Source organism: Micrasema longulum, unplaced genomic scaffold, assembly GCF_059751315.1.
Source record: "Micrasema longulum isolate JH-2025_06_02 unplaced genomic scaffold, ASM5975131v1 h1tg001488l, whole genome shotgun sequence".
NCBI classification, from domain to species: domain Eukaryota; kingdom Metazoa; phylum Arthropoda; class Insecta; order Trichoptera; family Brachycentridae; genus Micrasema; species Micrasema longulum.
In genome coordinates, this window is record NW_028278673.1 from 24320 (window position 1) to 46929 (window position 22610).

The 22610-nt window shown below is 33.5% G+C and overlaps 1 protein-coding gene across 2 annotated transcripts; it reads left to right on the forward strand.

The window, feature by feature from the left end:
• The first annotated feature begins 203 nt into the window (after positions 1 to 203).
• Positions 204 to 21918, forward strand: LOC148275223 (tudor and KH domain-containing protein homolog). 2 transcript variants are annotated; one of them, XM_088235995.1, is made up of 12 exons: positions 204 to 305; positions 2031 to 2213; positions 5512 to 5730; positions 6749 to 6909; positions 9353 to 9467; positions 10419 to 10576; positions 13669 to 13740; positions 14536 to 14772; positions 15093 to 15243; positions 15612 to 15753; positions 18980 to 19098; positions 19564 to 21918. In XM_088235995.1, the coding sequence occupies exons 2-12, from the start codon at positions 2039 to 2041 to the stop codon at positions 19968 to 19970; spliced, it is 1956 nt and encodes a 651-aa protein (XP_088092121.1). In that variant the 5' UTR covers positions 204 to 305; positions 2031 to 2038; the 3' UTR covers positions 19971 to 21918. The 2 variants fall into 2 exon arrangements, with proteins under 2 accessions (XP_088092121.1, XP_088092122.1); XM_088235996.1 differs by having other exon boundaries at positions 235 to 678.
• Positions 21919 to 22610: the final 692 nt, after the last annotated feature.

The following is a 22610-nucleotide window of genomic DNA, read 5'->3' on the forward strand; positions in this document are numbered from 1 at the left end:
TCAATTCATCAAATCGATTAATTTAAAGTTAGGCCTAAAAAAGGAAGGCTTACACGTCCGTAAATCTAAAACTGGGCCTCAAAAGTAATGAATAAATAAAAATCAAGGTATTCTTTTTCGGGTGGAAACCATTTTTTCCTTCCTTGAAAAAAATATTATCTAAACTGGTAAGAATTTTTCATAGAAAAAACATAAATATTGCGGAAATGAAATATTGCTTTTTATCTCTGGTTTCCAGCATCCGTCATTTTCGTCTGCTCGGGACCGATATTTTCGGGGCAAATGCGAAAAGTTTAAAGTATCAGGTTAGTTTCATAATATTGACGTTGATCGGTTCATTAACTAGTAATTTAAAACAAACTTATTTGTGGTTTTAGTTTATGAATATTATTACTTATTCTAGAATTATCGGTTAATATTATGATGTGTGCCTTATGTCATACCTTATTTTAGTTCTCTATTGAAAATAACAAACAAAATTGGTGTTGCTATTTTAATTTACATGCGACACAATTTGTCACTGTACACCGCAATAGCTATAAGTATCTACAGTTTTATATTTTGCAGATATCTGTTATTATTTAGTGGTTAAAAGTTTGCGTAAATATTTGGCCCAAATCCAGGCAAGATTGGCACTTTGGGCCGGCTGGGAAAATCCTGTCCGCGTTCTTTGAACAGGTTGCTGCACATAGTATTTTCTATCAATAAGCACGTTTAATTTAATCCAGGATGACGCAAGATGTGTCGCCACTCTTATTTTTAAGCTGCTAATGATACTTCAAATCTTTATGTAATGTGTTTACCTTCACACTTGGCTAAAATAAACATAGTATGTTTTTGAACTCATTCAATAATGTCATTGACTATCGTATCAACAGCATATATTATTTATAAATGCTTTTGCATGCATATCTTACGTAATATATAGTATTTTATTGTTTTTAACATGTAAAATGTTAAGAAATAGTTTTGAGTATTATTTGTATAAAATTTAGATAGCCATATTGTTACTTAAGTATCATGTAAGGTAATATATACATATATATCCTTGGATATTATGCATTAACTCATAAAATACAAATTCTGTGGCAAATGTTTAGACTATGTTTATGTTAATAGATTAAGTTTTTCTACTGACATTTCTTGGTGGAACTGCATTTTAATTACAATAATAAAAATACGTATATAGTTTTATTCCACTTTTATGTATAAATTTTTACCAGTGACCGGGTTTTGTCATGACGGACATCGTCAGACTGGTGGAAGACTAGACACATTTCTATTTTATATACAAGTGCAAGCAGGCGTTGTAAATCATAATTTTTTAAAACAACAAAAAATACATTTTCATTATAAAACTTCATATACATTCAAACAAAACTTAAATTCATGCAATTGTTATTTCTTTATACTAAAATAATAACAATTTACTCTTTTATTTCCATAATTATATAATTTCATGATTTACAACCCCTGCTTGCACTTGTATATAACAGACATTAGTTTAGTCTCCTACCAGTCTGACGACGTCGGTTACGATGAATACCGGTCACTGGTAAAAATTTATAAATAAAAGTGGATTAAAACCATATACTATGTTTATGTGTTAGTGCCTGTTGGTAAACCTAGTAAACATTAAATTTTTGCAAAAGCATAAAGCATGCACATTTGAATGATTTATACGAAAACTTTTTACACATAAGCGACATACATCATTCTTTAGCAATGAGCAAGCTCAGTGGATTTTTTAATATTTTTATTTTATTTGTTAATATATTATTAAACTAATCCAAAATGTTTAAAAAACGGCTCTGAGTCTCATATAACACGGTTTCACATATCACGACCTTTTATCGGAACCTGTCTACCGTCTTGTAAGAAGGTTGCTTGTATTTCACAGGTATTGCTATTTTTTTTAATGTTACCATAAGAGAATAGCTTTAATATAAAAAAACTAGAAATGACCAATTTACCTTTAAAAGTATATGGTTTTTTCTAAAATATATTTAATTCAAGATGTGTTGTTGTAGATCTCATCATGGTCGTGAGCCGTAACATCGTGTTAGCGGTGCTGCTAGGGGTGTCGTTGTTCGGAGTGTCGGGGGCGATGCTGTACCTGCTGCTGCGGACTGAGGACGAGGACACCGTGTTCTCCTCCCAGGACAAGTGTCGCAAGCTGCGCGTCCCCTGCGAGATCGTACCTTCCATTATAGGTAACAGTATGCCCCGCCCGAATACGGTGTCTTGGTATGTACCGAAGTGCAGTGTGCTGGCGAGTAAAAATATAATGAACTAGCGGACCCGACAGACGTTGTCCTGCCCGAACGTTGACTTGCCTGCTATTAGGTTGGAAAAAGACTTTTCATTGATAAGTAGGTACCTAGCAGTGGCTAGCGGTGAGTCTTTAGATTGTTAAGCTACGAAAATTCTGATAAAATGTCCATAGGGGTAGTATGGCAGATAAAAAAGTCTATTTTATATTTGATAAATAATCCATAACAAATGGCACTAGCGGCTCGTAATTTTTTTTTCTAATGTAGCACAAACATTTGATTTAAAAAAATGCATTAAAAAAAAAACTGAAACCTGTGAGGACTCGAACTTCCGCCCTGGTCATTAAAAAGCAAAGACCCATCCACGCGGCCATTTCATGTTTTGGGCAATGTGCCGAAAAAGTAATTTATATAACTGTATAATTCATTGGCGTACCGGCGTATCTTTGTTTAAGTCTGACTATTATAACTTGTCTTGAAATAAAACAATATTTCTTAGTGAATGAGATAAAAACTAAATCATTTTAAAGTATTCCTTACCGAGTACGATAGTTCACTAAACAAAACATAAATTACTATTATTATTAAATTACGTTTTAAGAATCATTGTTTCATCGACTTTTATATCACATTAATATTTACAAAACGACATAAGTTATACATTTTATAATTCTTTATATATATTTATTCTTAACACTATACACTAGTAAAGTTTTTAAAAGCTGCAATATTTTACTGTAATCGCAAGTGTAATTTTTCGAACAAGCTTCTAAAATTTTGGGTTTAAGACGTATTTAAATTCGTAATAAAATTTTTGTCAGCTGAGTAATCTCCTGTAATCCAATAGTAATAATTTTGGCCAATAGAGGCGCTCGCTGTATGGAATAAGGAAATATGATGTAAATTTACTTACCCAAGAAATGCAATGTATTTTTTTTTGTGATGTGTTTTTTCGTAATAATAATGTAACATTAAACATCACTTTCGATGTCAAAAAAATATGGTAAGCTGCAAATAATCGATTGTAATTCATTCACCCCTGGTACCTAGGTACTTGTTTAAGGTTGAATTCCAAAACTAAAAATTATTAATATTCAAATATTAAATTTAAGTAGGTACCTAGGTACTTGTTTATGGTTGAGTTCCAAAACATAAAATAATTAATTTTCAAATATAGAATTCTTTTTGCTAAAGTTAAACTTGGCTCTTCTCACCAACAGGGGTGCACATTATTCATGAATGCGATTTTCAATAAAATGTATTGAATGTTAATATTATTTTAGTATTATTAAAAATCCAGTAAAAATAAATAAATGGGAAGAAATTATAAGGAATAAAAGGAATGAATCTGATTGGGATCCATAAAAAGTAAATGTTGTTTGTAAACATTCACAAATAAAAAATTTTAAACACAAAATAAAAACATCCTTTAACTTTTTTTGGATATGCAATATATGCATTCTCGTCGAATGCAACCCTGGTAGGTAGATAAAAAAAAATATTTATGCTTCTAACTTTTTTTTACAGGTTCAATTGAAAATTTTAATATCTACGAACACGCTCAGTGCAAAGATCTACACTTCGCTGAAAACCCCACGTAAATCGGTCGTTTAGGAGGAGTTCAGTGACATCACACATACAGAAGAATTATATTTTTAAATATTAGTTGATAGTAAAAATAAGTCAAACGAAAAGAAACAGGGATTTATTGCAACATTGTAATACAGATATTTTATTCAATACTAGGTCCTACGAAAAAAAATATAGTGAGATTGTCACTAGCGGAAGACCTTTTCGTCTTGCTCGCGCATGCGCTAATCATCACTGCATATTTTATTTTGAACGAGATTTAACTCTAATTTTGTATGAAAAATGCTAAATGTAGTAAAACTGTGTCTCGAGCGAGATAGACGAATGGAAAAATATGTGTTGGAGGGAGACGAAAATATACATAATCTGTGCAGTTTCGGTACATTCGAAAATAGTTTGCTTGTAACCTCACTTTCAACATGTATGCTAACAGAATATTAAGAATGTACCAAGTGAAAATCTCTATAAAATTATTTGTAGCCCTTGTCGGACTCACTTTCAATCTTCTTTTCCTCCCTCAATAGCACTTCACATTTGCAATATTTTATAGTTCCTGGACTGGTACCAGAAGCATAAGACTGATCACCTTACCTTCTATGTAACAAAAATGATCCAGATGCACTGCAATGAGAAAGTTCAGTGCTATGGGAAATTTGATATAAAAAATTTGAGCATTTAATTGTATGGTGATGTTTTTTAAAAATGTATAAAAAAATTATTAAAAAGAACTACTTTCAAAGACGTCACTAGTTCGTTAGTTAGAAAATAGAATGTTGTGATAGATTTCTAGTTTTCCCGTAAACTAGATAGTCAAATCAACAATCCGCAGAACTCACCGAAGAGAACTTGTGGCGTCACAGGCGGAGTAATTTCAAAATTTAAAAAAATCATAGCACTGATAAATAATATGTAAAAATATTTTTTTTTTAAAATTGGCTCAGTTTGTGGGTGCGAATAGGGAGATGATTTATTTTGTGGATGAAGAATACAGTTCTGTTTGGGAAGTAGAACCAGAACCCAGCGTTTTTGACTCGATGGTTGCTCTCAGGAAAAAATACCGACTAAACAAATCTAAAAGTGGTTGGCGTGTTCGTCTACCATCCTTGACGTCCTGTGTTCAATTTCCGGCAGGGTGGACGTGAAATATTGATTTAGATTAATAATAATAATATTTGGCCGATTTATATAGCGCCATTTTTGTAAAAAATCACCTCAAGGGCGCTTTACAATTGTATACCTAAACTCACATTCTAACTAAACTAAAGTGATATATTATATTTCCAGATTTAAAATTGAGGCTATGATAGTCTAAAGAAGTGGGATTTTAGTTGGGATCTGAACTGACTGGGACTGTCGATGATTCGTAAGTTTGAAGGCAATTGGTTCCAGGCAGAGGGGCCGGCGGCGGCAAAAGCACGATCTCCAAATCTAGTGTTTGAATCTAGCATAATGATTGTTTAAACTGCATTATTTCGTTGTTCCTGAACTGGCTCCTGGAGCGTAAAACTGGTGACCTTACCTTATTGTAACAGATGACCGAAATACTCTGCATATGCACCGCTGGGTGCTGAGAGGGGAATTGTGACGACTTATTTATGTGAATAAATAGAGTAAAATGTAATTTGTTCCGTGTGTTATTTGGTTCCAGGTAGGGGAGGTGCCAACATAAAAGAGATGCAGCAGAATAGTGGAGCCCGAATAAATTTTAATGATGACCCTGATACAAAGTGGAAGATCTGCGTCATCAGGGGCCGACCGGAGTGTATCCGCGTCGCTGAGGGCCTCGTACAGAATATTGTGGACAGTCACATTCCATCGCAGGAGTCCTTTATCAATATCCCCGTCTGGGCAGTTGGCAGAGTTATTGGTATTTAAAATCTTTTTCATTGTTTTTTTTTTTTTCGAACACAATTCATGTAATACTCCTAAGGAGTTTTGGGAAATACTAATTTAGGGACAATCATATTATAACAATAATTTATAGACATATTTACACTTTAACATTCAACGACTACGTAGAAAAGCAGAATTAAAACCATGATGTATTATCAATTAACAACCTAATTTAAATTTAATAAGGCACATTTATTTTATGAGTTGGTTTACATTTTAACTAATTATGTGCAACCTATGTTGAGAAATGTGTACAACCTGTGTTTTGCAGAAATGTTGAGATGTGTACATTTAGACTCATTATGTACAACCTGTGTTTTGCAGAAATGTTGAGATGTGTACATTTTGATACATTATGTACAGCCTGCGCTGAGAAAAAATGCTGAGAGTTCATTTTGATTCATTACATACAACCTGTGTTGAGCAGAAATGTTGAGTTGTGTTCATTTTGACTCATGTACAGCCTGCATTGAGCCAAAATGTTGAGATGTGTTCATTTTAACTGATTATGTACAACTTAATATCAGAAATGAAATTAATACCATTAAATATATCAAGAAAGTCAACCGTAGTAAATTGGATTTAAATTTTGGAATTTTTATTTATTTATTATACGGTACATGTGCCTTTTGACAATATAACAATATATAAGCTCAGTTATGCAAAAATAAAAATCAATATAAAAACATGGATATGTATGAATATATAACAAGAAAAAAAAATAACTACAAAAATATATAATATGTATGTCAGCATACAAAAGTTATAAAAAAGTCAACATATTATGTACTTAAAATAAGTTAACAGTGGTTCATTTGCATAATTGGCTTTTGCAAATTAATCGTTAGAATAGAACATTATAAAATATTTATATATCATAAGTTAAATAAATTATCATATTGATTGATATTACACCAAAGATTGAGAACCTGTTAGGAAAGGATATATAAAAATATAGTCATTAACAGAGCTTATGACTTGTTTGTTTGCAGGACGAGGTGGGGAGATGGTGAGGGATATTTGTCACACAACCGGTGCCAAGGTACAGTTGCAAGATAGGGACAGTGACGACTGTTCCGCGAACCAGAAGAAAATAGTCATTAAGGGAACTCCCGAGCAGATCAAAATGGCAAAGGAAACCATCGAACAGATCGTAAGTTTCTGTAGTTTTCGCTTTCCACGAGATCTCTAAAAAAATTGAGTTTTGGTTTAAAAATACTTGGAATTCAAATCATTACAGTGGAAATTTGTAATAGCTTATTCAGAGACAGATGTCTTTCATTTAGAAATGAATGCATTTAAGAAGGCTGTGAGATATAAGTTGTCCCATCACCGGCCCTTATAATAACTCCCAAACACCTGAACCTCCCTTCTTTTCCCCAAATAACAACACACCGTTAACTGTTAAAAATCAGCACTCACAAACGCACACCTTCCTTACACCCACAAGCACGAATCTACATGTACACATTCATATGATTGGATTTGTACTTTGAAACTATAGATATTTCTTTTTTTTATTTATATCCCTACAGAGATGAGGTAGAATTTTTTTCAAATTCAGGATTATGGATATTCGAGCGTTTACAGGGCTTATGACCTGTCATTGGCTGGGTTAAGTGGCCACTTTAAGTACTACAACATTCCCCATTCCGCTTATTAGCGAATATCCACACAGATAAAATTTTTGATTTTTGTATATATCTTACTAAACGAGACAAATACACGTACCAAAATAATGTTGTATAGATATTTCAATAATACTTCTACAATTCGCACATTTTATGATGCACTAGTCCGCAGCATACAAGAATACTGTCCCATAATATGGGACCCTTCTGAATTAAACCGAATCTCATAAAAAAATTCTTGGGAAACATTTCCATAAGCTGTTTTCTAGAAGTATGTATATTTAGTCTATATAAATAATATACTAAAAGAGATCTGTTTGTTTGCTTCCAATAAATATACTAGAGCGAGCACTGTTTTACGCACACAGAAGCCGTACAAATGCAACTTGGAAATCACTCATTAATTTGGCAATTCGCTTCTGCGGATAATATTGATTTATTTTTCTGTACATATCGGCAGTTTAGCAGCAATCTGCTTTCTATTCATGAACTTCTACCTTGTATTTACAGTCTGCATTTCCTAATGGGAAGCAATGCAAACTTCAATTGTCAAATAAATAAATATAGACACACGCATATTACACAAATATCTACACATGCGTACTTTTCTTTACCTTCCATATTTTTCACTGAGAATATTTAAATAGCAGAATAACATAATTGACCTTATTTCTATTGTAAAATAATCATTGTATTATTATTATTCATGTACGCTGTTTGATCTCCTAAAATAAAAATTGTGTCAAATGTTATGAAACACTAAAATTCTAACTAAGCTAAGTAAAAATATAACCACATACTGACTTTTTAATGTCTAACGGTTTTGAGACGCACCCGTGTCTTTTTCAGGATTCTCCACACTTTGTGCGGGAAAGGTAGTTCTACCAGAGAGGTGACGTTTCGCCATCGCATCAACCTCTATGGTGGATGCTGCATTGCAATCCGAAATGCTATCGAAGCAAAATTATCTTTTTCAAAAAATGCAGACTATACGAGTAAGAAAATCGCAAAGAAGGTATCCCTGTTAGGAAGGATAAGGAATAAATTAGACATTAAAACCTCTCTGCTGATATTTAAAAGTATTATCGTTCCCCACATTGATTATTGCTCCAGTATTTTATATTTAAGTAATGAAGGAGATCTAAAGAGACTCCAAATAATACAAAACAAAGCGATGAGGATAATATTAAGATGTGGGAGACGAACAAAAGTTAAGAAAATGATTCAACTTCTAGATATCATGACAATTGATCAAAGAATCAAATTCAATGTTGCCAATGAAATAAACAAAATTATTAAAGGAATAGTTCCGAGATATTTTCAAAATAAACTAAAAAATAATGAGTTCTTTCATAACTATGCAACAAGAGGATCTAAAAATATAAGACTGGAAAAGAAATCAAAAGCAATGTCCCAGAACTGCCTTATGTACAAGGGAATACAATTATTTGAGGAAATGCCAGAAAGCATAAAAAATGAAATGAATGTAAATATATTTAAAATTAAATGTAAAAAGTATATATGTGAAAAATATTAGTTAGTATATAGTGTAAATAGTGAATATAATTAATGAAAATGTACATATGAAACAGTTAATATTATAAATTAGGATATTAAGTGTATAATAGTGATAAATAATGTTAGAATAAGTATAGATGTAAATATTGTGTTGTAAATATATATTAGACTATGTTAATCATAGAACTAAATAAAATAAATAATAAAAAAAAAAAACTCAGTTTACAAATAATATAACAATCAGAATGATCAGTACGATGTCTATATAATTTTTTTGTACATTTTTTTTAAAACGGAACAAAAGTACATCAACACATATAAAAACTCTGAGCAAGTAGCCACTCTTCTGTTTCATTTCAATTTTGCAAGACCTGTTAAATGGCAAACGCATTAACCTTTATAGCGCCACAGCTATATGACATGATATAATTCATTACTATGTCTTAGGTGGCAACAGAAGTAACGAGGCGAAATGTGGACACTCTGCGTCGTGAGCCTCGCAGGCAGAATGGATCTGGTACTTCACCTGCTGTGGACTCTAAAGCAGCACCCCTCACACCAGGTACAGTATCCCTTCGATTGTCACATAATGATCTATATTGTTCAAATTTTGTTGTAATACATAGATTATTAGCAGTTTTAAAAAACAAATATACAGGATGTTTGTTAAACCCTGTCACATCCGAAACCATGATTATCAGTATGAGCAAGAAGACATACTAAATAAATAATTGAGCAACGTTTCAAAAATAGGTGCGAAGGTTTTCACGGTCACTGTTATCAATATAATCGGGTTGTGGTCCTGTGGCTAGTGCCTCGGACTCACGGACCTTTGGTCCGTGGTTCGAATCCTACTCTACCCCAACTTGATTCCCATTTTCTAATAGTGAGTTATTTACAACTCGTTGAAAATGGCCCTCAAAATTAAATATTTGGGTACATCATAAGAACACAAATATTTCTTTTATCAAAAAAAAAAAAAACGTTTCCTTTTTGGGTGATACCGTGTGTGTTGGATTTGTTTCAACGTTTTGGCTGCCATTGCAGGAGCCATCTTCAGGGTAAACTCAGTGAAGATGGCTCCTGCAATGGTAGCCGAAATGTCAAAACAAACCCAACACACACGGTATCACACAAAAAAGAAACATGTTAATTAACATTTCAAAACTCTAAAATTTTTTATTAAAAAACTAAATGTGGAAGGGGTAGTTAGATGCACCGCGCCGACCGCCATGCGTCCTCCTTTTACCCGCTCTCCCTGTTCCGCAAATTCGAGCGGTGATGTGTGGTGAAAAGAAAAAAAGAAAAAAACATTGTTCAAATTTACGACTAGATGCCAGTAAATTTAGTTTTTTGGGTATTGTGCTCTGATTGTTCTGATTAAATGTTTGCGATTTGGTCCCATTGGTTTCCATACTGTGATTGTTCAATAAAATACGCATACATATAACAACCTATGTCAGACATATGAATAGATACGAGTATAATTTAGCTACTTTGTATTCTTAAATAGAAGGCGCTGGCACTCTTTTGGAAGTGTTTGTGTCGGCAGTGTCTTCCCCCTCGAGGTTCTGGCTCCAGATAGTCGGTCCTCAAGTGCAGAAGTTGGATAAGTTGGTGGATGAGATGACCGACTACTACTCTAACTCTGAAAACCGAGAACTTCACAAGGTCTGTAACAGTAAATTAATATGCTTAAATTAATTGACTTAAGTTTGTTTGTTGCAACCGGTCCTTACCAGGGGTGCAATTATGAAACTTCTCTATGAGAGTGGTTAATTTGGGGATATTTCATGCGACTAATTTTTGCTTCATATATGGCCACACTGATTAAACATAAAAAAATATGAAAATGTGAAATCAAACTTGGTAATTTTCATTTAGAACATTATTGCGACCTTAAACATTACCCAAAAAACATAATTAGGTTGAATTAACCAAACTGTATTAGTTATATTTCCGTTTTTGAAGCAGTTTTACACGCCATTTGACGTTTAATCATCAGTGTGGCCATTATATGAAGCAAAGTGTCGTCGCATTGAAACAATAAAAATCTTAAATTTAATCACTCTAGGGGAGGGGGGGTAGAGAAGATTTAGAACACCATTACAGAATTGATAAAAAAAATTAAACCGTTTTTTTAAAACAGTTAATCTTCCAAATTTGCTGAAACAGTTTCACAAAAAAATAATACTTGTTAAAAAAACAGTTAAATTGTAGCAGTTTTTTTTTCAGAAACAGCTGTAACAGCCTCATAAAAAAATAAAACTGTTAATGTAAAGATAAATTAATCAGGATATTTATATGTGTTGGCAAAATTATGGTCCCCCCCCCTGCTACTTCTTTTAAATAACTGAAATGCTCATCTCTAGTCCCTACAGCTTTGCATTTTTAATTACAATAATGTTGTATCTCAATTTCCATAAGTAAAGCTCTGATTTAAAGACTCTGATTTTGAAAAAGAAAAGGATCCACAAACTTTATAAACAAACTGGGAATCTCAAATTTTATCAACAATTTTCTCAACTAAGAGAACTTGCGAAGTCTGAATCATCCAATTGTTATAGATCATACATCAATGAAACTGAAACAATGTTGTCCATAAATCCCAAAAAGTTTTGGAGTTTTGTTTCTAATAAGCGTTTCAATAACGATCTGCCAATAAGTATGTTTCTTAAAGATAAACACGCATCTAATGGTACCGACATAGCTAATCTTTTTGCAACGCATTTTTCTTCAGTATATGTTAATAATTCTTCCAATGTTAATTCCTTATTTAGCTATACTAATACTGTAGACCTGAATAATTGTGAAGTGTCAGCTGAGGATGTCAGAATCGCTCTAAGTAAACTTGGTAATGGTAAATGTATTGGTCCAGATGGTATTCCTGAAATACTACTATCAAATTGTAAATCTAGTCTTGCCAAGCCTCTGTCTTTACTGTTTAATATGTCTTTAACAACGAGTGTATTTCCTGATATTTGGAAAATTTCTATAATAAGACCGATATTCAAATCTGGTGATAAATCTAACGTAACTAACTATAGACCCATTTCAATGATATCTCCTGTACCTAAACTATTCGAATCAATTATTACAAAAAAAATAACACCTATATTTAAAAATGTGCTGATTGAGGAGCAGCATGGATTTAGGACAGCCAAATCAACGACGACCAATTTGCTTTCTTTTACTGATACTATTTTTACAGCGTTCGAGAATAATCTTCAAGCTGATGTACTGTATACAGACTTCTCCAAGGCCTTTGACAAAGTTGATCACAACATTTTATGTGCTAAACTTCGTGCTGTAGGCATTAGAGATCCCTTTTTATCGTTTTTAAAATCCTACCTCTCACATAGAAAACAAAGTGTAAAAATCAATAACTTCATATCAAATAGCTTCCTAGTAACTTCTGGTGTACCACAGGGTGCCCACTTGGCCCCTCTTCTATTTAATCTGTTTGTTAATGATGCTGCTAATGTTTTTTCTTTTACAAAATTCTGGCTTTTTGCTGACGATAACAAGATACTTAAGCTAATTAAAAATATTGATGACTGTGTCAGACTCCAAGAAGACATAAATGCATTTCATACTTGGTGCAAAACTAATAACATGGAACTTAACATCGATAAATGCAAAATTATTTCATACCATAAATGTAAACATCCTTTTATTTTTGATTATAAACTTAATGGCCAAGTTCTTTCGATTGTCACCTCTATAAGAGATCTTGGAGTGATCCTAGATAATAAACTAACTTTTCTGGAACACTTTGATAATATAGTAAACAGATCCTTAAAAATTTTAGGCTTTATTAATAGAACTACGTCTGATTTCCAAAGTATGCTTACACTTAAAACACTTTATTGCTCTTTAGTTCGCCCTATTCTTGAATATGCATCTGTAATCTGGTCCCCTCATTATGCTGTTCATATCAAGCGCCTTGAATCAGTTCAACATCGTTTTATAAGAAAAATTGCATGGAAGATGGGATTGGAAAGAGGAGACTATTCATATTCTGATATGGAGAGGTTTTTAAGCATATCAAGTCTTGAAAAACGCAGATGCATTGCAGATATAATCTGCATGTATAAAATTATGAACTGTCTCATTGATGCCCCTGAAATTTTGCAAAAGATTCTTTTTAACGTTCCCACCCGTAGACTAAGAAATAATGAAATGCTTTTCCTCGGTCACTACAGGACCAATTATGGTGCACAGTCGCCTTTGCCCAGAATGATCAGGCGGGTGAACGATCATCAAGATCTTGATTATTATGGTGTAAGGATGTCTTTCTTTACAAATCAGCTAAAGAATCTGTATAGTTAGCCTATGCTTTTTACTTAATCTAAAAAATCTATCATCTGTCTTTGCTGCTTATTTCTGTTCCTTATATTTTTTTATTCCTTTGTAAAAATTTCTTTTAATTGTAATGTTTATAATGGACTTTGTCCGTAAATAAATAAATAAATAAATAAATAAGTAAACATTATTTTGAAGTTGAAATTTGAGAGATGTGTTTTGTTGAAGTGCCACCTATGACTATAGTTTTTTTTTAAAAATATTTTAATGTGTTATTTTGAATGCTTCATAATTTAGTTGATAAAACTCCCAATTGATATTTTTTAAATATAATAATGAGTGTTTTAAAATGCATCATAGTTTGATGTATGTAAATAATATTTTTTCATGATACATCTTATTTTATTACCATGCATACAATATACATTATTTATTACTGTTATCTAATTCTCCCACAGTTGACTGATATCCAAGTGGGTCAGTTGGTCGCTGCAGTCTTTAGACACGATGGAAAATGGTATCGGGCAAAGGTTAGATTTTATTTTCTTAAAATGCATATTTTCCAATTGAATCCTACATCCATGCTTCGTTTTTCCCTTCTATGCTCGTTAGTGCATACTGTTTGTTGTTTCAGCACTAACTTTGTGAAGTATAAATTTCATAATTTGGGGTTACCTTCACTTAGATGCAGTTACATTTTGTTTTACTGTGTGATAAGTAACGATGCTATAAAGGTAATCTTTATATGAGAAAATGCTAAGTTTATTTATATTCTCATTCAAATATTCCTCCAATTAACATTTTTTCCTGTTCTCATAATTCCGGGTTTAAGAAAAAAATTCAAAACTCATTTTATGCGTCAGAAAATGCCGAGCTGCGCGCTGTCGCGTGTTCCCAAACTGAAGAATAAAAGCATGGTAAATTATTGTCTCAAACTAAATTCAAAGTAGGTGCATTATAATTGACCTTTTTGTTTAGGTGTCTAATTTTCTTAAAGGCTATTTGAGGGGGTTAAACGCAAAACCACCATGAGCATGATCGCTGTTTTTGGGAAGCCCAGTAAGTCCAGTAAGCCCAGCAGTAAAAAGACTATTCATTTTAAGTTGAATGTGCACATTGAACTTAAAATAAAAAGGTATTTGGCTACTATTTTGTTAATCCTCCCATAAATAGTGGTCATGCACAGTAGCTGTTTTGCATTTAACCCCCTCATTTGGTATCAACAAAAATGTCGAAGGCCATCATCTATATTTTAAATTTTTGTAATTTTATCGTTGATAATAAAATTCACGAAATCTTTTACAAAACTATTGTGTTGTGACCAGGTAGCGGAGATAAAACAAAACGAATTTGACGGTCGCCAACAAGTGTGCGATGTGCACTTCGTGGACTATGGAGACAACGAGTATGTCGGGAAGGAGGAGCTGCTGGCGCTCCGCACTGATCTGCTGCAGCTCCGCTTCCAGGCCGTGGAGTGCTTCCTGGCCGGTGCCGCACCCGCTCCTGCGCACGGCCCGCGTTGGCACCCCAAGGCCATCGAGCGCTTTGAGGAACTCACACAGGTAATTCAAAAATGCCCTTTTAAGTAAATTACAGGTACTTGAACAATGAGGAAGGCCAGTGGTTTTAAAAAAAATAGTTATTAGACTATCAAACTAATAAAAAAAAGGTGTATTATTATATATCGTATTATCATCACTATGATTTATTAAAGTTTTGTAATTTTGAAATTTGTCGGCCTTGCCCGTCAGCACGTTTGCCTACCGTACTAGAGGTCATGTTACTGACAAAATTAGAACACTTGAGATTGTAATATCGATAAGTATCGATATATCTCTTACTTACGAACAGCAAGACCATGAGTATTTTTTTTCTTGATCAGGTTGCGCGATGGAAACGTTTGTGGTCACGAACCTGCGTGTTCCGGGACCGCGAGGCGGGGCCCGGATCCTCCACGGAGGGACAGAGCACTCCGCGGGGCACGAGGGAAGGCTCACCCATCCCCGGAGTCAAGCTGTATGATGTGCAAGATGGTAAATAATTTCACCCTTTTTTAATTTTACTTTGTAGATAAAATTGAAGATAAATGTTAACTTCCCATTGTAACATGGGCCCTGAAGATGCCTATTCAGGCAAAAGTGCTCATCGGTCAAAACAAAATGAAATAACTTAACCGAGGAATTATTATGTACTGACATTTTTATCAAAATCATTAACTTTCAAATAACCTTTAGGTAAGCTTGAAAAAAGAGTTCCCGCGATAACAGATACGTTTTTTTAGATTTAAAAAAAAAAAAAAAACATTCACAATATACACCTAACATTCTGTACAGATTTTTTTCTTCGTGGAACAAATGAAAAGCTGTACAGTTGATCAGTTAAGAGTGCGTTACTTTTCCAGGTGTGGAAATAGATGTCGGCGATGTGCTGGTGACCGAGGGGTGGGCCATACCCCAGGAAGAGACTCCTGTAGCCCCCGTGCCCACTGTCCCAGAACCGGAACAGCCTATGCCCCCATCCTTCGGTGATCTCCAATCATCCAGGTACCCATTTACTAAATCAATTCAATTTGTATCTTTGAAGACAAGGTTAACCCTTTCAACCCATGGCCATAAAGTCATCGTACGATTTCTTTTTTTGAAATAAATATTCGTGATCTTATATTTATAAGAAAATCGGAATCCGGTTGTTGTAGAGTGGGGTTCAAACTTTGGACCTCTGATCCGTGAGTCTGCAAAACTAGCCACAGGACTACAACCCGAATGGGTTTTAAAGCCGAATATTGATTTTAATTTTTGTTACTAATAATTGTCACAATATTTTGAGTTTGTCCAAATTTTTGTAGACAAGGGCTGGATCCCACTCCCTAGAGAGTTATTAAGATTAACATGTAAAATAAACAGATGGAAGAATTGAAGAAATACGGATTTTCAAACATAGGCAAAATGGTGAATGTTGCACAGTGTCTAAAGTGGCCACTTAAACCAGCCAATGACACGTCACACGTCACCCTGTGAATGCCTAGACTTCTATACTCCTTTGCTAAAATGTTCTCCATTAATGTTGTAATATGAAAATTTTAAGGTTATGTTCAGGGATATTTTGGCAACCTGCTAATTTAACTCGATCTACCAAATCTCAATATTAACTGAAATATTAACTACTGTTTTTTGTTCAAATTTTTTTGGGGTTTATCCACATTCTATGGAAAATGGGCTGGGATTAAAAGGATTGATGTGTGTAATAATGGCATATATTGATTTTTAAATATTGTATTGGGAACTTGAATAAGTTCTCACTGTTTTATTCAACGTCTCTCGGCTTCAATTCGTATGGCACCCAATTTCCTCGCTTTTAAACTATTTCTAATGCTCTTCAACCTTCGACAACTGTTGTGTGATCAACTTCTGATGATTCTGCTAGTTCATTTTGCGTCTGGCGTGGGTCTTCATCAAGTAATGCTTACAGTTCTTCATATTTAAACGTTTTTGGTGCGCCAGAGCATTCTTTATCTTCAACATAAAAATCGTTATCGTCCGATGTAAAAAGACTAAGATAACATCATCTCTCGGGAAACAGCGTGAACTTATTCAAGTCCCTATTAACTGTAAACATATAATTGACCAAACTTCGATCAATTCAATATAATAGATTTTTTTCATGCTACTTAGAATAAGAAGGATATTCTTGCAATAATATTAAGGTGAGTAAACTATCAATTTTCCATATGATTAATTAAGCAATATTAAAATTAATACATAAAAATGTATGAAATGGATTTAGAAAAATTAATTGTATTTTCAAAATCAACATGTATATTGTGAAGAAATGATTTCATCCATAACTTTAAAAAAGAGATTATAAAAAAATATGTCTCTAGAAAAACGCGACATGTTTGGCATTGATAATTGTGACGTCAAGATTCGTGACGATGTTCTATAAAATTTTTAATGATTTCAAATAAAGTTCAAAATAAACATGAATTGTGACGTATTAGGATGGTCAATGCAATGACTGTTTTTGCGGGAATTCAAAATTATAAATTGAAAAATATTTCTTATGCTACTAATAAGCAGTAAAGAAATTATTTTTTTACTCGACAATATTTCATAGACCCTTGTTACTTTGAAATGTGAAAAAAAGTGTTATTTCCCTATTATGTGGTTTGGAAAGATTTTCCTATACACAGTCAACTTGGTGGTAAAAGATCTGAGAAGGCAGTATCATAGTTATTCAAAAATATGCTTTTTTAAGTTGACTTGTTGGCTTGAAAATACTTATGCCCATCACAGATTATTGTGAAACCTTTTGAACAGTATCTTTACGCGTTAAAAAATCTGGCGACCCCTTAGGACCTTGATTTTATCATAGTATCACATATAACAATCTGGAATATGCATTGTCAATCTGGAGCCCTTTGTACAACTGCAACTCTTTTAACTAGGAAATAGTTCAGTGGAAGTTTTTACGCTACATACAGTTCAAAAAGGGTAAACATATGAATGAAATTTGCTACCAAACTTTGATGTCTGAGTTGAGGTTACCATTGATCTCCTCCAGAAGGACAATTGCTGACCTCACTCTAATGCACAAAGTGATATGCACTATAATAGATTGCCCAAAATTACTGTTCCTGATACACTTCCGTGTACCCACAAGGACCACCAGACTTCGACACATGTTCCAGTGTGAGTACAATAGGACAAACTTCACCCACCATTCTCCGCTCCCCTAGTGAGCATCCACAGAACTGCTAATAATTATGCTGAGCTGTTGGAGTTGCTCCACACCACTCCTGCTGCTACTAAATTAGCTATCCTTTCCATTGAATGGCCATCCCCTCAATTCTCCGCTTTTTGATTTCTATTCATCTTTACTTATTTCCTTTTTCTTTTCTTTTTTATAATGAACATATAAGTGAAATAATTCTTACTATATTTTGTGTCAATTACTATAATACTTTATGTACTTAACCAAATATTGTAAGAGCCTTCTGGGCGTTTATTAAACAAATAAAAATAAATGAATAAATAGTACTCGTCCTATTTGGGCTCAAACATCAGTGCCACCGGTGGTTGTGACAAAAGGCCGATTGCTATGGCTGAAGGTGTAATGGGTAGACTTGTCAAGATATCGTAGCAATACCAAAAATGCAATATCTTGCCAAAACTCTGATTTTCTCCATATTCATATACGCAGTAGAAACGTGGACGTTGAGAGAGTCAGAGAAAAATGTGGTGCTGGAGAAGAATGCCCCGAATTCCACATATGCATGCGTACAAATGTATCCATATTGAATGAATTAAACACTAGGGATCGGCTGTCAGCTATATGTAACAGGCGAATCCGACAATATTTTAGCCACATCGCGGGGAGAAAACTAGACAGCCTCAAAAAGCTCGTTGTGATGGGTGGAGTCGAGGGACGAAGATCCAGAGGTCCCTCGCCTAACCGATGGAGCGACTTAATTAAATCTCTTTTTTTTGTGAAATTTACGAAGCGTATAAATTTGATCCATTTACTTTTTTTGAATCTGGAAATAGGGCGCTCATAAACATATTCTTATGCATGCTCTAATAATAACAATGTACATATATTTAATTTATAAGTTGTTTAACATACATTAACATTAACTGGAGGCAATTGATGATGTCCACATGCTCCACTTAAGAGCGGATGGGGAAAAGAAGAGAAACGAAAAAGATAGTGCAAATCGAATTTAGTTTTAAATCTAATTTATTAGTTCTCACAGAATTATTTTTTCATTAGGGTGCTGGGTATGGTGATCGGTCCTGCGGACTCCAACAAGCGAGAGGAAAGAGCAATCAGTCTGCCCCACGGAGGAATGTCTCCACAGGAATCCCCCGTACCGGATAGGAACATATCTGGTAACCGAGCTGCATGATTCTCTTATTTAATTATTACATTATATCTCTAAGAGATGAAAAACATTATTGAGAAAGTCATATTGTCTAGGCATTGGCTAGTTTAAATTATCACTTAAGGATGATTATTCACCATTCTGTCTATGTTTCAACATCCATATAGATTGTTGATGTGAATGAGATTCATCTGGCTGAATTATTTTACATACTAGATAACTGCCTTACTATGTTTTTTATTCTTAATCGCATTATCACAATTCATAATAAACTTCGATCAAAACTAAAAAAAAATTTTGTTCTGCCAAGATATGGGTTAACAGAATTTGTGAAAAAGGGTTCACCAATTGTATTCAATAATTGAAGAGTGTCAGATGGAACCTCATTATTATAGTAACCTAGTTTCCGTTGAAATGTTAAATTGTTGTGTTTGTGGAAAGAATCTCTTATTAATCGAGTAAAATTTCACAGATGACAATAATTTCTTGAGCGACAACAAACCGAAGTCTTCATCACTAGCCGCCGGTCTGGATCACAGCAGGTCCTTCCAGCCCCCCGGTCCTATGACCGATCTCTCCTACGCGCCCCCCGCACAAGTGAACGGCTCGTCCCGCATCTCCAACGGAACTGCCAAACAGAATGGCGCCTTCATAAATATGGAGAGAGAAAGTGTCAGAGCGGAAAAAACCGTTTCTCCGAATCGCGATTTGGTCAGAAATAATCCCGAATCGTTTAGCAAAGCGCCGCCGCTTCACATGCAGGACCCCAAGGACGACCTGAAAGCCAAAATGAACCGAGTCGACTCTCACCACGGGAACTTGGAATCCTTGGGAATATCCAATCCGCCACCTCTAGCTATTGGAAGTCCCCCGAAATAATTTAACACTTATGAAAAACTTGACTTGACACATTTTATGCGGGCTTCGCTACAATCTAAGGTTAACGCGGCGGGCGAAAATCAGCAAAAAATGAAATAATTTGTACTTTTATAAAAATCACTGTGTCTCCTGAAGCATCGGTTATTTTTTAATACTGCTTATGATTATCTAATAAGAGATAATAGTAGAAATCAAATGTATTTATAACACATCATAAAAACAGGTATTTGTCTATGTTCGCATCCACAGAACGACGAATTAACAGCAATCCGTATTATATAAAATACGATCCGAAAATGTCACCATTCTGCTCACCGATCATATAATAAAAATATGTGAAAAGAAGACGGATATAATTTTACAACTCATTGATTAAACAAATCATCTTACGCACAAGCTCTCATGTTTCTTATAAGAGCTGTGCAAGAATATGTGTGTATGTAAATGAAATGACAACTCATCTTACTTTTTAAAGATGTGTGTTTGTAATTTGGAGGATTTGAGTAATAACCTTTCTCGCCTTTAAAGTGGAGCCGATAAGCACCAGTCGTGCGTACGGGTAGAACTACCTTTTCTGCATAAAGTGTGTTAAGATAATCTTTTTGACAACTGTTTTAGTACATTATTATCTTCAATTGTATCCGAATTTCAAAAATGTATCTACAATCAGATGTTATTTTCAAATTTTAGGAACAAAATTAGGCCGGAATTCTCCTGTTCTGATGCCTTTTAATAAAATTTGCTTATATTGTCATTGTTCATTTGTGATAGTCTATCCAAATTTAGATAGATTTAGCTACTTTCATAATTTAAATAATGTTATTCCACTATTAACACGATTGTAAATATTGCTTGTGTATTTTTATGAATGTATTATTGGTCGTAGATATTTTCTTTCGCTTAAACACACAATTGTCAACTAATATATTGGGGAATCAAAAGGCCATCCGGGACCGCAATAACAATGTTATAATAAGGAAGCTATATCGGTATAACAATTGTATAGTTAGGGTTGCCAGATGTGTGTTTTTAACATTTTGTCCTATAAAGGTCTTTGGGACAGTTGGTAAAAAAATATTTGAACCTTGCAGTACTGAAAGAATAAGTTTTGAGCCTTGCAATACTTTCACTGTCTAATACTAATTTACATGTTTATATCTATTTGATGTTACGCCATGTTACTTTCTTAATCTGAAATATTTTTGGAGTATTTTGAAGGGTATTTGAGAAAATACATTATCTTTTAGGTTATCGGTATTGGCACGTAATAACACATGGCACATTATCCGTATTTAATACAAAACATGAAAGTATTTGTTGTACCTAAATCCTATTAAATAATTGTATTTCATTTCTCTTTAGCAATTAAAATGATCAGTTATCAAATCATTATAAAAAATCAGTTTTAGATTCCCATTTAATTTTTTTCTGTTAACTTGTCCATACAAAAGATTCAGAGAGTTAATGCTAACGCAGAAGCAGATTTGTATTATGCCGATGAAGATAATGTTTGTAATCGCGGGAGTTTTGAGGATTTGTTGTAAAAGTGGCGTGATAATAATATTGGATTGGTAATTTGTCGAAGGGAAAATGGTCCCCAAATGGTGAAGCGGGAACGGAGTGCCGAGCGGATGGCCAACTAAACATTGTGATTAGTACAAATGAAACATGAGAGATGATTAGAAAATTGATGGTGCATGATAGTGTAGTATTATTAATATAGTAAAACCTCGTTTTTATGTTTCTTAATTTTACATTTTTCCGCTTTTTACGCCGAAATGTTTAGGTCCCATACATTCTAATTCAAATATCCCTCCAATTAACGTTTTTCATAACCCCGGTTTTACGTTGAAAAATTTTCAAAACTCATTTAATCTGTCAAAAGATGTCGAGCCGCGCGCCGCTGCGTTTGCCAGAAATAGTGAATAAAATCCAGGTAAATAAAAAATGTGTAAATTGTCTCAAACTAAATTCAAAGTAGGTTCAGTTTAATTAACCATTTTGATAATATGTCTAATTTTGAAAATATGTCTAATTTTGACATTTTACTAAATTGTGACATGCGGTTGACGCATGAAGAATAAAGTCACTACATCAATAAATTACGATGTAGAAAGTTTAAAAAATTTGGTAATAGAAATATTATTTGAAGTTATAAACATAATTTGGAAAGAATATTGTTTAAACAGTTATCATAAAAGTGTGAAACAGTTTTGCCGCGATGTAAATGACAGTTGAAATTCTGTGGTGCCATACTAAAAAAATTGATAAGAGTACCATATAAATAAAATTTCCCAATATTTAGGGAAAAAAATCATTGTATGCATTTTATGCAAATTCATGTTTATTTTCGTGTTTTTAAGGTTAAGTACCTACATAAAATTATTTGAAAATGTTTTTTTTTTAATTCAATAAAAAAACATACTGTGGTATTGATTAAAAAATACTAAATATTTTGAATGAAATCATAGGTAAATATTAATAATCCCCAATTATGACAGTTTTTAGAATTTTTCTGCAGTTTTTCATTTCCTCACCTTAGGGTTTTCCTCGGTTCAACACTTTTTTTGTTGCTCTCTTGAAAAATGTAAAACAGGGGTTTTACTGTATGTTCATATTTATTGTAAATATAATATTAGT

What these genes read in the sequence shown, in the direction of transcription:
- LOC148275223 (XM_088235995.1), top strand. Translation starts at nt 2,039, where the DNA reads ATGGTCGTGAGCCGTAACATCGTGTTAGCGGTGCTGCTAGGGGTGTCG. An exon ending in AGGAAACCATCGAACAGATC is followed by an intron (nt 6,910 to 9,352) that starts GTAAGTTTCTGT and finishes ACTATGTCTTAG; the next exon opens with GTGGCAACAGAAGTAACGAG. An exon ending in GCTTTGAGGAACTCACACAG is followed by an intron (nt 14,773 to 15,092) that starts GTAATTCAAAAA and finishes TTTCTTGATCAG; the next exon opens with GTTGCGCGATGGAAACGTTT.